Source organism: Synchiropus splendidus, chromosome 15 (genome assembly GCF_027744825.2).
Source record: "Synchiropus splendidus isolate RoL2022-P1 chromosome 15, RoL_Sspl_1.0, whole genome shotgun sequence".
Taxonomy (NCBI): Eukaryota; Metazoa; Chordata; class Actinopteri; order Syngnathiformes; family Callionymidae; genus Synchiropus; species Synchiropus splendidus.
Window position 1 is genome coordinate 13,019,508 of NC_071348.1, and position 15,089 is coordinate 13,034,596.

Here is a 15,089-nt window from a genome sequence, read left to right on the forward strand (position 1 = left end):
TCAAGGGCTATAGTGATCGGAGTTCACAATTTAAAAGGTTGATAAAAATTTGTATATAATTAATTCTAGAAAAAGTATATCAAGTCTGTTTAGAAAGTGTCTATGTAACGGAGTAGTATGTTTGCATTTTCTTAAAACGTGTCGAATCGTCGCATCAAAAGATTAAATTACATTTACGTCATTCTCCGGGTTGCCAGCTTTTCTTCTCAAAATCCGCATTTTCATGATATTGTTGAAAACATATCTGTGGTCTAAGAAGACACCAAGAGAAAGAGTTTGAAATTATTTTTAATTCAAATAGTACTTCATTCAAATAGTACTTATAGTACGACCAGGAAGTGTTTCAGACTGATATGACGTAACTCGTAGAGGCACAAACATGGCAACCCTGACTGTCGCGTCATTGTATTTAAAGCGGGAACTAACTGCTCAGTGAGATAATAAGTTTAGAAACACTAAGATTGATGTAAATAGCTAATAACAATGCTAGTGGACTGCATTTAACCGTGTTGTGGGTGCGAATTCATGAGTGGGAAATTCTTCAAAATATCGACGACACTGACCGCAGGAAAAAGAGACTTCAAAGGTAGTCATTTTAAATGGGCGTTTTTAGACGTTATTGTTTACAAACATTGCCTTCCATTCACGCGGTTACTTGTTGGTTATTTGAAGAATTTCCCTTCAATAGTTACGTTGTTTGTGGTAGACGACGTGAGGGGAGCACTATTTGACAGTCTCAATGACGGAGAATAGGATGAAGCCGAAGCTGCACAAGAAGATCGATGGACACAGAAATGATGGTAATAAAATTGTTTTGCTTCTGTTTGAATGTAAGCCGAGTAAATATTAATGGATCATATCCATTCATGGATATTGACGAGTATATCTTACGTTGTCACTAAAGTCAATGAGCAACTGCCATGAGGACTTGCATGTAAAATGTAATACTTGGACGTTAAAACGGTAACATTTTGATTTGCAGTAGTTGGTATACAATATGCAGATGATATGAAATGCACTAAAGCGATGTCTTGCTTGTTCTTCTAATCCTACTTGGACGTATATCTGTATTTCAGGAAAATGTGGTGATGAGTCAACAGTCTCTCGAACTTTCTTACGATTGCTGGCTTCTGCTCAACTTAAACCTTTAGATGGGAAGTTGATATATCTTGACCTGCCATCAAACGGACTTACCAAGACTTTGGAGAGAGATATAATCCATCTTGGAGGGGTGAGAAACATGTGTCTCTTAAAAACACTGTCAACTATTTTTTTAGTGCAGTTTTTGTTTTTAAACCTAATGTTATCAAGCTGTATTTTGCTGTCAATTTCAATTAACACTGCATTCAGAATTGAAATGAAACGTGATTAATAATACTGGTTTGTCAATTTACTCTTGTGTGATAATGTAAAATTAAAACATACCTAGAGTATCAGTCTGTCCCATGAAGTCTTATTTCTCTTTCCTGTTTCAGACTGTCGAGAAGTTTTTCAGCAAAGAAATCAAATATCTTGTCACCAACAAGAGGGAGGCTAAATATGTCGGTGGCATCAAGCACCATTCTCCTGTGCCCAGCCCAGAACCAGGCTCACCAGGAACAAACCCAGCAAAGAGATGTGCAGACAGTGTCAAAAGCCAAACACAAGCTGGCGCAGTGAGCTCACGTCTCCCTTCTTCATGTTTAAGATGTGATTTGCTATAATGATCTCTCAATCCTTCCATTTTTTTTATGCAGAGTGTAGCAAGCCGCGGGAAGTCTTTGGTGGAGCGAGTGGTGAAGGAGAAGGTTTGTTCACAAAGTGTGTTTTAAATGTAAATATAACAATGGCATTGATTTGTTTTGTACGTCTGTGTTTGTTTTAGGAACGACTACAAATGAACAAAATCCTGGTGAATGCTCTGGAGTGGGGTGTAAAAATCCTCTACGTAGATGGTTTGCCCCTTTTGTTATTATGATCCTGATCAACATTGAGTTCATCATTGATCAGGATCGTTTTTGCAGATTTCATCAAGTACATTGAGAGGAAGAAAAAGGGCATCATCAACCAGTCCTCTGTGGCTGCAAGCAGACCGAGTGTAAGTATGCATGTTCCAATCCCATCATTGCAGGAGTGTTGTGGCAGGATCTGTTGATAAAGACTGCATTATGGAGTCAATCACTCATTCTGACGCTGTCTCACAGGTGAAAACAGGACCTGCAGCAAATCCTAGTGCACACAAATGCAATGGTACGTAGTCCGTAATATCTGGCGTGGGAAACTTAGTCTAGTGGTTGTTATGCATCAAGATTTGGTGCCATCCATTAGCTCTGTAAGCCTTAACTGTTGTCAACTTTTGCACTGCAATTTGAACAAGGTAATAGTAGCGTAAATTCTAAGGTCCAGCATGGAGACTAGGGATGGGCGATATGGACAAAAAACGTTATCGCGATAAATGTTGTAATTTCTGCGATAACGCAAATTATCACGATAAATCTAAAAAATAAAAATAATAAAATAATGTGTTGGACTCCACAGTCTCTCTGTTTTATGATGAAACTTATTTGTGGAGTTTGTCTCCAACATCATTATTTGTTTATGTTTAAATATAAAAGTTAAAGTGTCGAGATGAGAAATTCAATGTTTCACGTCTCTGGTAGAAGCCGCTGGTGTCTGACAGACTGCTTTGCCAGCTTTTTTTAGGGGTTAAATTGAGCCGTCTGTCTGCTGTATCTCATGTCTCTTAACAGTTGAGTTGAACTATGGACCAGTCTGGACACATTTCCTAGATGCTATTGAAGAAATATTAGAAATCATGTGAATAAATGATCATTTAGTCATATTCTATTTTTCAAATCATTACACAAACTGTCAGTCCTTTGTCTTGTGTGATGAAACCTTTTCTCTCTCCTAAAATGGTTGTTTTTCATTGCCTTATTGAAGATTTCACTTATACTTTCACCGCTTTAGAATTTGTTGATGGTCCCTAACTGATGCCAGGTCGTAGCATTAGTGCTGCCTGTGAGAGTGAGTCCACAATCAGTCAACCCTCATGGGGACGCAGAAGAGGACGCCGCCACCAACTACTATTTTCACCACGCTGTTTTGCCGAGGCGCCAGCGCAGCGAGAGACCTGCATGTGTTGATGTGAATCAATGCAGGCGACCGTGTCAGAGAACCTATGAGGACCACTCCATCTAATAAAAATCTAATCTAATAAAAATGTAATCCTTAAAACGCATATCCAGAGACTCAGAGTCGACCAGTGTCATTATCAAAGGTTTCCTGTATTATAAGTTTAAAACTACGATCGTGAACCAAAGTCCACCGCAACTGTCTCACGCTGGTGTCGGCTGTCAAAGCTCGTGTTGAGATGCAGATTTGTCATGCAGATTGTGTTTGGCCACAGTTTGTCCTCTGTGGCCAAGTTGCTCTAAATGTCAACTCATTTTAATTTGTCTGTATTTTGTAGGCGAAAGAATCAGTAAACCTTTTGTCAAAGTTGAAGATACCAGCAGGTAAGGAGAAGCTGATTCAGAGAGCCTACACGTCTCTGTCTTTTCTTCCAGGATTGTTGCATTCTTTTTCATGCGTCTTCTCGCTTTCTTCAGACTTTATCGTCCCATCTATTTGACGATACTGAAAATGCCCGAGTTGAACCGAGACATCGCCCCTCCTGTTACTCCCGTTAACAAGACGAAGGAAAGTCCTGGAAACAGAAACAGGTACAGTGCAGATCTTTGCTCCCACTTTGAAAATGTTTGCTGCATTTTGTTTTAATAAAATCTATGAGGTGAGCATGTCAGATGTAAGAGTTAAAAAATGTCACGACAATATTAATCATTCCTTTGTTACATTCAATTTCGGAATCACCGAAATGTCATTGCCATCTCTAGCGAGGGGAAAACGCACGCTCAGAGGAAATGGAGAGACAGGAATAGGGCCGGTTGGTGCGAATGCTGCATGACCAAATATGAAAACCTGGCAACGGTACGTCTGCAAACTACCCATGAATTATTGACCAGAATGTTTTTAGCTCATATTCTGACGAGAATACAGGGCACTTACACAACTCGGCTTTTCTAAACTTGCTTGTGCCTCTGTCCTCCAGCATCTACAGAGTGAACGTCACAAGGATTTTTCCAAAAGCGACAACTACTTGGTGGTTGACAAACTAATTTCAGCCATGCACTGCTGCTTTCTTGACCTGAGAAGTGACGTGAAAAGGTAAAATCAGTTGGATTCATTCTGCTTTTATATGAAACGACCGCATTCATGGATGAGGATCAGTGCAGACTCAAGGGTACCTTTGAAAATGCTGTTAGTTTGAAGTAGCATGATGCCACTGTGGTTTGCTGGCATTTGCTTAAGCATCCCGCCTCCTATTTATAATTTTGACACACCATTAAAGGGTATTATGTCATTTTCTTTTTTTATTTGTCTGAATATCATAAATAATGAATCCAATTGTTGTTCCCTGTAGATCAAAGTGCAACATAGTGCCTGGACTGAAGCAGGGAGCTCATGTCAATACAAGGAAGGATCGGCTGGCAGACAGTTGCTCACAAGCTTCTCATGGTTGCTCTTTGGGCAAGAAAACTGTGTCTCTATCTGATGAGAGTCATAGACAAGAGGACAAGTGGATTATCCCGTGTTCACTTTTGATGCGCAGAACCTATGAACGCAAAAGACAACACACACCTGTGCCAACATGTACTCAAAGGTCAATCGAGATTAACTGTCAAAAGGGAGAAATACCGCCCTCTGGAGGAGAGCATCATAGCAGCGTGCCTTCTGGGGTTGCTCTGGTTGGCTCATGTGGACCGTCATCTAACCCGGGTATTACCACCTCATCCTTGCACAACATCAAAATTGGAAGTTGCTTGGCAGATCCTGAGCAGAGTGGACACACTACTCCCAAGAAAACAACTGGACCTGGTCACTCAGAGAGAGAAGAGGACCCTCGCACAGTGACTAGCTCTCCATCCCCAAAAATTGTGAGAAAGGTCCGACCTCCTAAACTTAGACGGAAAGAGACACCCTTTGTTGGGCATAAACACCTACGGTCAAGTCTAGATCCGATACGGCGCCTTTGGGAGATTTTTCAGTCAAGTGATGACATGGATGTGGAATTCATGGGATTTGAGGATTAATACGTTCTGCCCAAAGAGAAGTGCGATTGATTTAGGGAATAGTTGTCGCTCAGGAATATAAAAGCCTGAAGAAAATGTTTACCCTTTGGTAACTGTACATCTACTGTGACATGAGCGTCTTCCCTGAGCCTTTAATTTAAGAATCTATAGCATTTATATCTGTCCAGCACAATGACAGTTTGTCATCGTTGAGAGATTGGATCTTGAAAGCTTTTGGAATACATTGAATGTAGAAGTACATTGAATACAAGTCATTCTCAGTCTCAGATTTCTGGCACACCTGTGTCAAATCAAACTATTCAAATGTCATGATTATATATATATATATATATATATATATATATAATGTGGATAAAATAATTAAAAATAATAAAACATTCAGATGAACGTGTATGTGTGTGCGCTTTAGGTTATATATATATATATATTTTTTTTTTTCTCTTCTTAGAATAACATATACAGGGGTTGGACAAAATAATGGAAACACCTAAAGCTTTTTTAGCTTTATGGTGTGTGTGTGTATATATATATATATATATATATAATTTTTTTTTTTTTTTTTTTTTTTTTTTTTTAGATTGCTCGTTATTAATAGCTGTTCATTTATAAAACCGAAGCGATGGCTTCGGTCACGTGATCCGACCTGCTGTAGCTTTTCTAGTAAAGTACTGTGACTTTACTTAATTAGTAAAGTAATAAAGTAGTTTTATTGAAGTTTCCCACTTTAATGATACAATTGAATAATGCTATTTTAGCCAGTGCTCCTGAGCTTGACATCCCTGTACATGTGTTCCTGCGCTGGTCTCTCCCACCGTGGAACGGACAAAAGAGGTGCACCTTGTCTGCAGCTGCCAGCTGAACTCTCCATGTGTAGTATGACTGTGTCAGGAGCAGATGTCTGGCTGTGAGGTGCTCTGGGTGGAAAGGCAGAGGATCCAGTTTGGAAGGCAACAGGCTCAGACTGATGTGGGTTCAAAGCTCATTCATCCTGAAAGTGTGAGACAACACTTGTGATAGTGTCAAGTGTGACACAATCACTAGTGTCACATCACTATTTTTAAACTCCTTGAACAAGGTCAATGAGAAACATAAATAAATAAATAAACAAATAAAAATAATCTATGACTCATGTGCTCCTGTAGCCATGATGTTGCATTCAAGTACAGATGTGTGTGTGTGCTACTAGCTGACAGGAGCTTGTAGGAGATGAGAGACAACTTTCATCTCCAAACGGAAGCAGTTTGCAGTCTTCTATTGTCTTGTACTTTCACATTTCTTGTCCATTTATACTTTATTATACTACCGACTGCTCCGCTACCTCGACCTTGCTGTGAACCCTGACTTAATAAACATGTTCATTTCCATTAGGATGGAGCCGTCTGGCCGATTACAACGTGGCCCCTCAGTGCTCCTACGTGTTCTTGGGAAGAACGCTGAACCCCACACTGCCCTTTGTGCCTGCACACAGCAACATGGACCAACAGTGTAGTGTTGCTGTATCATCACTCTTTTCATGAAGTTTAGTTTGAACAGACATGCTGAAATAGAAGCACTGATTTTAGTGCGTATGTATAAAATGATCACAAAATATTCACAATTGTGGATATTGACGATTACTTTCACCTAATATACTTCACCTAATAGTTAATAGGAACTGTTTACTTTTGACCTTGTGATGGTTCTACCATACTTACCTGAAATATGGTGTCGTCTGATAATCGACATTTTAAATGAAGCATATTTGGCTGTGATGAGAAGTGATTTGTTCCATCCTTGTACATGGAAAAAAGAATCCATACTGGTTATGATCTCATTAGCACTTTGCACTGTGATGCTATTATATAGTAATTACCAGATAGCTTGAGTTTGGTGGCACAGATTAATTTTTTTATTCTTTAATTGACAGAAATATGTTACAATGTTTTTAACCTGAGATCACAAAGCATCATGAATGGTGCCGGAGTCATTAAACCGTTGACTCATTCAATCCACTTAGTAAGTGTGGAATATAATAATAAGGAAATAAATGCGGAAATTTAAATAGAAATAAACTGGAAATGGGAGAAAAATACTTTTTTTCTCCTTTGTAGTTACCTGTTTATCACAAATTCCTAAAGAGTCGCCATAAGTCGGAGGAAAATACCTCATTTATAGCGGATAAAGCAGTTTCTGATTCTGATTTATTTACGTATTTGCGTTTTAACTTGACACCCGTGGGATTCCGTAGAATCTCTGGAAAAGCACATTGGCGCCTTTGTTTCTATACTATTTGGCAACAGACGTTCCCACAATAGACAGCTGTTGCTGCTTTGGCTTTATTGCCATTGTTGGAAATGTTAGTGTTATGTTATATAAGGCGTGTGTTTGACTAAAAATAATTTGGGAATACATCTAAAATGAAATGCATTTACTGAAAGCTCGTTTTTTTTTCCATTTAAATGCATCCCTTTTCTCTTTGTGTTCTATTTAAAAGCAGTGTGCAGCAACGCTACTTTTCGAGGACATGGCTATAATGAAATGTGGTAGACGAGGTGGTGCCGTCCAGTGACCGGTTCCGTGCAGCATCTTCCCTCCGTCTGTGCTCATATTTATGCATTAGGCGTGTCTGCAGTGAGCTGCTGGATATTGATGTGTTTTAAGGAGGTGTGCCCAGAGTCTCTCTCTCCTCCACCTCCTCCTCTCGGCTGCTGATCCGCGGGGTCTCGGTGCGCTCAGACGCTCTCTGCGTTCACACTCGTAGGACCCCCGATGGCCTCCATCCACTGGGACTGCGTTCACCAGACCTCCAATTTCAAGCTTCCCTAGCATAGGCACGACTCGAAAACCGACTGCTGGAATACCGCATTGTTTCATAATTTCCCAAAGAGGAAGGTGATGATGATGATGATGATGATGGTGATGATGCCGCGATGGTGGATTTCCCTTTTGTGCGTCTGTGGATTGATGCGCGTCGGGCACCAGAGCGGCTTTAATCCTCGGAATGGTAATGTGATATTTCTCTAAAAAGAACTCGCCTCTACAGATAAACAGGCCTTTGTTTGTATCAGAGTCACTACTCACAGCTTGGTGATACATTTCGTGATAAATGTTCGGCGAGAAAAACAACAGGCATTGATTTTCAGACGGCGATGTTTTTTTTTTTACATTTTTTTTTATTATCAGTTACTACCGGTTCTCTCTGTGCAGCGGCGAGCTGGAAGGATCTCCGCGATGAAAGCAGGTCGGTGGGGAAGGAGGACACGGTGCCTCTCAGACTGCTCTACAGCAGACACAACCACAGCCAGATCGGCCAGGATGAGCTCAGCACCAGGGTGAAAGGAAGCGCAGCATCCACACAGGTAAACAAGGTGTGTTTCTGCACCAGCCATTGCCACGTTCCAACATTGTTAGTGTCTGCATTCATCCAAGGAATGTAAGCTATTAAACAAGATCATTCTTGTTCCCCGGAGGGACATGCCACTATTGCAGCAGTATCGAGTGAAGTAATTAACAGAGAAGTTATACAACAAATAAACCCTGACTAAACTATGGCAAAAATAACCTTTCGCTTTTTTGGATAGTTCCTAACAAAGCGAAGTGTCTCACAAAGTTATCAGAATCTGTTTGAATCTTTTTTGAATCTGTCTCTTTTTGGGCCAGAATTCTGAATAAATATTTCTGGGAAAATTAAGCAACTTCTTGGAATTGATGACTCATGGATATTTGTTTGCCTGCCACCGTCACTTCAAATTACTATATTTAATAAAAACAAGAGCAAAAGAAACGCACTTTAAACTTGATTGTAGCTTGCTGAATAAACGCATCCAACATCCGCACTGGCGGATGCATTTAGACAATCATCAGCAGGTCATTTGGTCGATGCTGAGCCAGGATAATTAATAATTTAGCGATAACTTCCTTGGAGAAACATCTCGCCCGTCCAGCTGGAGTTGCTGTCCTGGCAGCTGCCTCACTGTCCAGCTCATATCTGATGTCACAGCAGTGTTTTTGTGAATGAAGAAACTGGATCACATGTCACCATCTTTGTATCTGCAGCCAATTTAAGCGCAGAAAAACAAGGCGTTTCACAAATGTTAACAAATTTTATTGATGGTAAAGGCATAAAGGAAGATTTTAGGCATGTTTTCCTTCTCCCATAGATATTAATAGTAATATTGAAATGTTTATTTTTATCTTTGCTGAAGTGGACCCCATATATGACCTTGAAATGAATAAGGACCGGGCATGCGCATGATGTAACTTACTGAATTTCAGTGACCGTTTTCTCCCACCAACTTTCATCTATTTGAAAACCTGATTCCCCGTTGTATGCTCCTCTTGTTTTTGACCTCAATCTTATTAGTATATTTCAGAAACAATTCTCTTCTAGGGCTGAGTAGATTGTTGCTAAGTCAGGAGGTAGAGAAGGAAACCTGTGAAAGTTTTGGGTTTTTTTTATGAGACAAAATATCTGATTTGATATTGTTTTGAGAGTTCTAGTTGCTATAAAACTACCATCAGAGTATGGATATTTGAAGCAGAGCATTTCCCTAGCACAGACCTGGGCAAAGTGCGGCCCGGGGGCCATATGCGGCCCTTTTCCTGTGTTTTTGCGGCCCTCATGAGGTCGGACTAAAACTATACAACTGATAAGTAATCATTTTTCTGACTATTTTTTGTCTTGTTTCTTTCTTAGCATTACTATTTCAAGAATGATTATAACATGTTCAGGACTTAAATTTCTTTTCATCTGCCATTTTAGTGAGTATTTTTTGTTCCTCAAAATACATGAAAAGAAAATTGAAAATATATATTCTAATTTCCTTTTAATATTTCATAGATATTTTTGCTCAAGTTTCATTATTTATATTCAACTTAAATTGCACAATTGCCTAATAAATGCAATATTTTTATAGGTTTCATGCCATATTTGCACTTAATATCTTTGCTTCCATTGAATGGTTCGTTCTTTGTTACGTAAGATTTTTTTTGTCCTGTCATGTTTCTTAGTCATCGCCGCCTTCCTTTTGGCATGATGGCCCCTCACTACTGTCACAGTTTATAATGTGGCCCTTTAGGAAATTTAACTGCCCACCTCTGCCCTAGCAGGACAAGCGTTTCTCCAAGTAAGAGGGAGGAAACACATTATTCTCTTTTTGGGCCAGAATTCTGAGTAAATATTCCTGAGAAAATTTAGCAAGTGGCTGTATTATATTTACAGTGCTTCTGAAATTGGGAGCAAACTTTAATAGCATGGAACGTAACCTTGGGATTCTTGACATTGGTAGGTCTTTTCATAGGCAGTGAGGAATATAATTTAAGCATTAATAGAGGGTGAGCATGAAAACAAAACAAAATCACTTGCTGTAGTTTATCAATGATTTTTCTTTCCATTTTAAATTTCTCCACCTCCGAAGGTCAGATTTGACTAGAGTCGTGCGTGAAGGTAAAGGTAGATTTATTGTCAATTCTGCCATATGCATTGCATATCAAGGATTGAAATGTGCAGCCACATGAACGCAGAGAGATTTAAAACAAGATTCTTTAAATCAAAGTGCAGGTTCTTGACGCCTACCCTTTTTAATTGGATGACATATGCTTTTCTCATTATTGACCCTATACCCCGAAAACATGAATAATAATTCACTATTGTTATGCATGATGCCTTTAAACCCTAGCGATGAGCTCTGTGTGACTCTGCTAAAGACTTAATGCCCAAGTGGTTTTCATAATACCTCTTATGAAGACCCTCCAATATTTATAACGTACAGAACATTAGGAATCACCCGTTATAATGTACTTAAAATTAAATAATGTATAATAAAAATGTTTTAGCAGTGCATAATTATACATGTTTATAAATTCTGTTATAATAAATAATGTACAATATGCTAATGATAATGCTAATAACAGACATATGTAGTTATGAGAACACAGAAGTGTAAGAGCTGTTGCCACGAAAGAGCATTAGAAGGGTACTGTGCTATAAAACAGTTATTATTCATGATGCTAATGTCGAGTGCCTGGGAGTTAGTTCAGGTGGTAATGGAAAAGTGGACAGGAAGTTAATATACTGTAGGATTTCACAGCTTCTATCGACTGAATTGACTGATCTGCACCTTGTGACATTCATGAGACATTTATCTGAGAAACTTAAGGGAAATCAAACATATACAGTGGCAGGATGTAGCAATGAAAGCAATCGTGAAGCTATTTAGTGAAATCTCTGGGAACACACAAACGCAGAAAAGCATTTCCCCCTGTGCTGTTTTGTTGGTGTAATGTTGAGAAGAGGACAGCATGTTCCTGGAGGCTTCAAAAGCTCCCAGAGGCTCTTTGACTGTGTATGTGATTGCAATGGCAACGATCTTGAATCCACTTCGTGGGGACTGTCTTTCCTTATTTTATACTGAACAACAAGCACGGCTTGATTTACTGTTTCGTTCAAATGAAACACAACATACCAGGGCCCATCACTGTGTTCTGAAACCTCCTTTGAGTTGGGTCTCAAGCACTGAGTCAATAAGCGTCATGCAATCTTGATCTGCGTTTTTAGTTTGTGCAGTTTAGGCGCGTGTTGCTCGCTCGGTGCCCAGAGAGTACAGAGAGCTGCAGATGGTAACAGGCAGGGAGGTGGGAAACCTTTGTCTCTCTGGCACCTCAGACTGCGCTGAAACCTGATTTGTAAACATGCTCACAGGAACCATCTGCCGCTGAGTTCATATTTTCCTCTGCCTTTTTTGATTTGGGATTCTATAAATAGACATATAAAATGAGACGTACTGAAATGTATGACAAAGCCTCGTTCTGGATACGGCCAGAACTATAGATGCAAAAAACTTAAACTGATTGTGTCATATAGGCAAAGGTGCAGGAACAATCATAAAATCCGCCACGATGAATGCTATTTTATCATGTTGTACGGAAATGTGATGAAGTATAAAGAAGTAAACACAGTATTGCCAGAGATATAATGATTTAAATAGGTAATATTTAGGTTTTTAGCTGATACGTGTAGGGAAAAGTAAATAACTAAAGTAAATGTTTTGCGATCCCCCAACTCTCCGCCGCCTCTGTAAATGGTGTCATTTGTCTATAAAATTATTATAAGTACACCTCTGCATAACATTGTATCATTGTCAACATTAAAGACAAGAAAAATAGAAAGTAATATAGATCAACTTCCAATGGAAAATAACTTTATTAAGGTTGTTTTCAGAATCAGAATCAGAAACAACTTTATTGCCATGGTCAGTGTGGGGATCCCACCAACTAGGAAAGCGCTTTAGATTAAAGTGCTGTCAATAAAATAAAATAAAATAAAATAAACAACAAAGGCTGATCACAAATTCCAGTGTCTGATGGCCGAGGGGAAGAAGCTGTTCCTGTTTAGATTCAACTTGGCAAAGTATTGAAATAATACTATATATATATAATATAATATAATATTTTACTTTTTAAGTTTTTTTCATTATTATTTTATTTAAAAATGGTTATATACATTTATGTATTTTTTTATTTATTTATTTTGTAAAATGGCCTAAACCTTTATGATAAAAACATACATTTCTTAACCCAATATGAATTCTAACAAAATTCCATGGTGTCAATTCCAGTTTGAAGTTGCTGCCGTTAGGTACAGTTAAAATGCATCATCAGTGATGATGAAAAGTAGCCAGGTGTTTGTGTATGTGAGTCTGAGTCAGATCCCTGATGTCGTCAGAAGACATTTAGTACAGTTATCATCTGTTTTTAGATCAGTAGCCTAAAAACAAACCTGTCGTAACGTTGTGAAAATGCGTGACAGATAAGACGTTATAAATAGACTGATGCTGCCTATTTCTGTCTCAAACACTGCTGAATGAGCGTTTGGGATTTGAGCAACGTGTTGTTGTCTGTGGAAACAAAACAAACCCAGTGTGCTGTTATGCAGAGTGTGGAGGCTTATTATTGTCTACAGTGGAAAGTCAGCATCGCTGTAACTAGAAATCAATGTAAGACGAGCCAGCGGGGGTCCGGGGTTATTGGCTTGACTCACTGAAGCTGGGATGTGCTTTCATTAAACACAATTACTGGAACCGCCTTCCGTCGTGGATTAGGTTTCATAAGAAACGTGGCATGGACAGGAATCACTTCGCACACGCTCACCCTACATCTTATCCACTCACACGTGTATTGAGCCGACACACGCTCTCGCACAATAGAGTCACTGGCCTCGGGGGACTTGGTGTGCTAAGGTCATCGATGGGTGAGCACAGGGGCACCTTCTCAACAACACACAGCCCCCTCCTCCCTCATGTTATTATGCAGTGTCCGGTGTGTTGAAGGTGGCCTGCAGTCCCAGCAGAGAGGGGGTGTGAGTCCCTCTTTTCAGCTTCTGAAAGGAGCAGGTGCTCCATATTTCCTATGACCAATACATATATCTGTGTATTAACAGTCTTGCATGAACAGAACTATATGTTTTGGTATTTGGTGCTGCCGGTTGCTTGGCTCTCACAAGCTAACCATCCTTAATATTTCTGTGCCGATCGACAAAATTGAAGAGGCGGTTAGAGCTTTTGTTTGTTTGCTGTTTAACTTTCAATGAAGGATCTTCAGACAGACAAGGTGAGGGGAGGGGCATTGGGTTATTTGTAAAGGTTTGTTCAGCAATCTTAATGTATTTTACGTGTTGCAGACAGGAATGGTTTTGTGCCCTTGTCCCTCCAGCTATGTGTTGTTTTGTAGTGTTCTCTTAAAGGTCAATGTCATGGTGTTGATATATTCAAAATGTTTAATTTCCATCTGTAGCTTAAAGGAAGATGTTATCAACACAATAGTTGCCAATAATGTCTTACTTTTAGCATGTTGTTGAACGTCTTCAGAACGTCTTTGTTATGTTGTGTTGCATGTGAGCATGAGGAAAGCACTATTGGCCACTCTGCTGTGATAACATCTTCCTTTAAGTTACATTTAGAACAGATACGAAAAGTGTGAGCAACGTCCTGGTTTAAAAGTCAAGGTGTCTGTCTGAAACGGCTCTGTGTCTATAACGTCCATCTTTTCTGTCTGCACAGGTGAACCATGTGGCTCAGGCCAGTTTCCAAGTCGACGCGTTTGGCAAAAAACTGATCTTGGATGTCGAGCTAAATCAGTAAGTATCCACTTTTTCAAAGAAAAAATGGATGCCAAATAGTATAACCCAATGTAACTGCAGTATTACCGTGTCCGAGTCCATTGTAGGAATGAACAAAAGTGCGCACATTTGCAGCAGGTCGCTTTTAGTGTGTGTGATTTAGAGGCTCCATCATAATGGGAAGTGATTTACAGTAAGGGCTGCAGCGCTGCCCTGTCAGACACTGGTATTGATCACTGCCCTGCTGATGGAAACTGTGCAAATAGCTCTGCTGGCTTTCCTCTCTGGTTGCCACTTATGTTCTTCCAACATCTACCCCACCAGCCCTGGGCCCATCGTACAGACCGTTCCATTCCTAACCCCATTGTGAACCCCCATTTTTGCATGCCTTATATTTCCTCTTATTGACACATATCTTAAAAGTATAATGCTGGATATCCCGTAAAAATATTTCTTATTTTACTATTGTATTACTGATAAGTCTGACAACAACATGGCATGACAACATGACATGACTACCAGTGATATTCCAGCCCCAAATATAGTTTTGTATTTTATTAATTTATTCATTTTTATAAGGTTTTTCTTTGAAATGTTTAAGGATGCGTTTTCCTCTACTGATTTGTTTTCAAACTCTCACAGTATCGCTCCTTTTCGGGCCTGTTTTAATGTATGCTTTTGTATTTCTGGCGCTATTGGTCACCTCCTCTCCGAGGCCTCGCCTCGCGCCTGACATACAGGTAGCACGTATTCGTAGAACTGAAGTTACAAAAGGTAACTCAGAATTTTTATATGACCATGTTTTTAAGATAGCAAATTTTAAACAAGTAATTTTTCATTTTATTTTATTCAGATAAACATTT

The 15,089-nt window shown here is 39.4% G+C and overlaps 2 protein-coding genes across 12 annotated transcripts in view; both read left to right on the forward strand.

Annotated features, from left to right (window-relative positions):
• Positions 1-384: 384 nt before the first annotated feature.
• Positions 385-5,433, forward strand: dbf4 (DBF4 zinc finger). 4 transcript variants are annotated; one of them, XM_053888320.1, is made up of 13 exons: positions 385-586; positions 673-800; positions 1,077-1,231; positions 1,476-1,655; positions 1,737-1,787; positions 1,865-1,934; positions 2,004-2,077; positions 2,184-2,229; positions 3,452-3,497; positions 3,591-3,704; positions 3,876-3,969; positions 4,091-4,206; positions 4,463-5,433. In XM_053888320.1, the coding sequence occupies exons 2-13, from the start codon at positions 740-742 to the stop codon at positions 5,130-5,132; spliced, it is 1,677 nt and encodes a 558-aa protein (XP_053744295.1). In that variant the 5' UTR covers positions 385-586; positions 673-739; the 3' UTR covers positions 5,133-5,433. The 4 variants fall into 4 exon arrangements, with proteins under 4 accessions (XP_053744295.1, XP_053744296.1, XP_053744293.1 ...); XM_053888321.1 differs by having other exon boundaries at positions 689-800; XM_053888318.1 differs by having other exon boundaries at positions 707-800.
• A 2,325-nt stretch (positions 5,434-7,758) lies between these two features.
• Positions 7,759-15,089, forward strand: part of adam22 (ADAM metallopeptidase domain 22) — a 46,183-nt gene continuing 38,852 nt past the window's right edge. For 3 of the 8 annotated variants that reach the window (XR_008416649.1, XM_053887014.1, XM_053887018.1), the window contains exons 1-3: positions 7,761-8,115; positions 8,319-8,479; positions 14,168-14,244. Coding sequence is in view for 7 of the 8 variants with exons in the window: in XM_053887014.1 (XP_053742989.1) it covers positions 8,007-8,115; positions 8,319-8,479; positions 14,168-14,244 (347 nt within the window). In the remaining variant the exon portion in view is untranslated. Of the gene's footprint in view, positions 8,116-8,318; positions 8,480-14,167; positions 14,245-15,089 lie in introns of all 8 variants that reach the window. The other 5 variants (XM_053887021.1, XM_053887017.1, XM_053887016.1 and 2 more) reach the window with 5 other exon arrangements.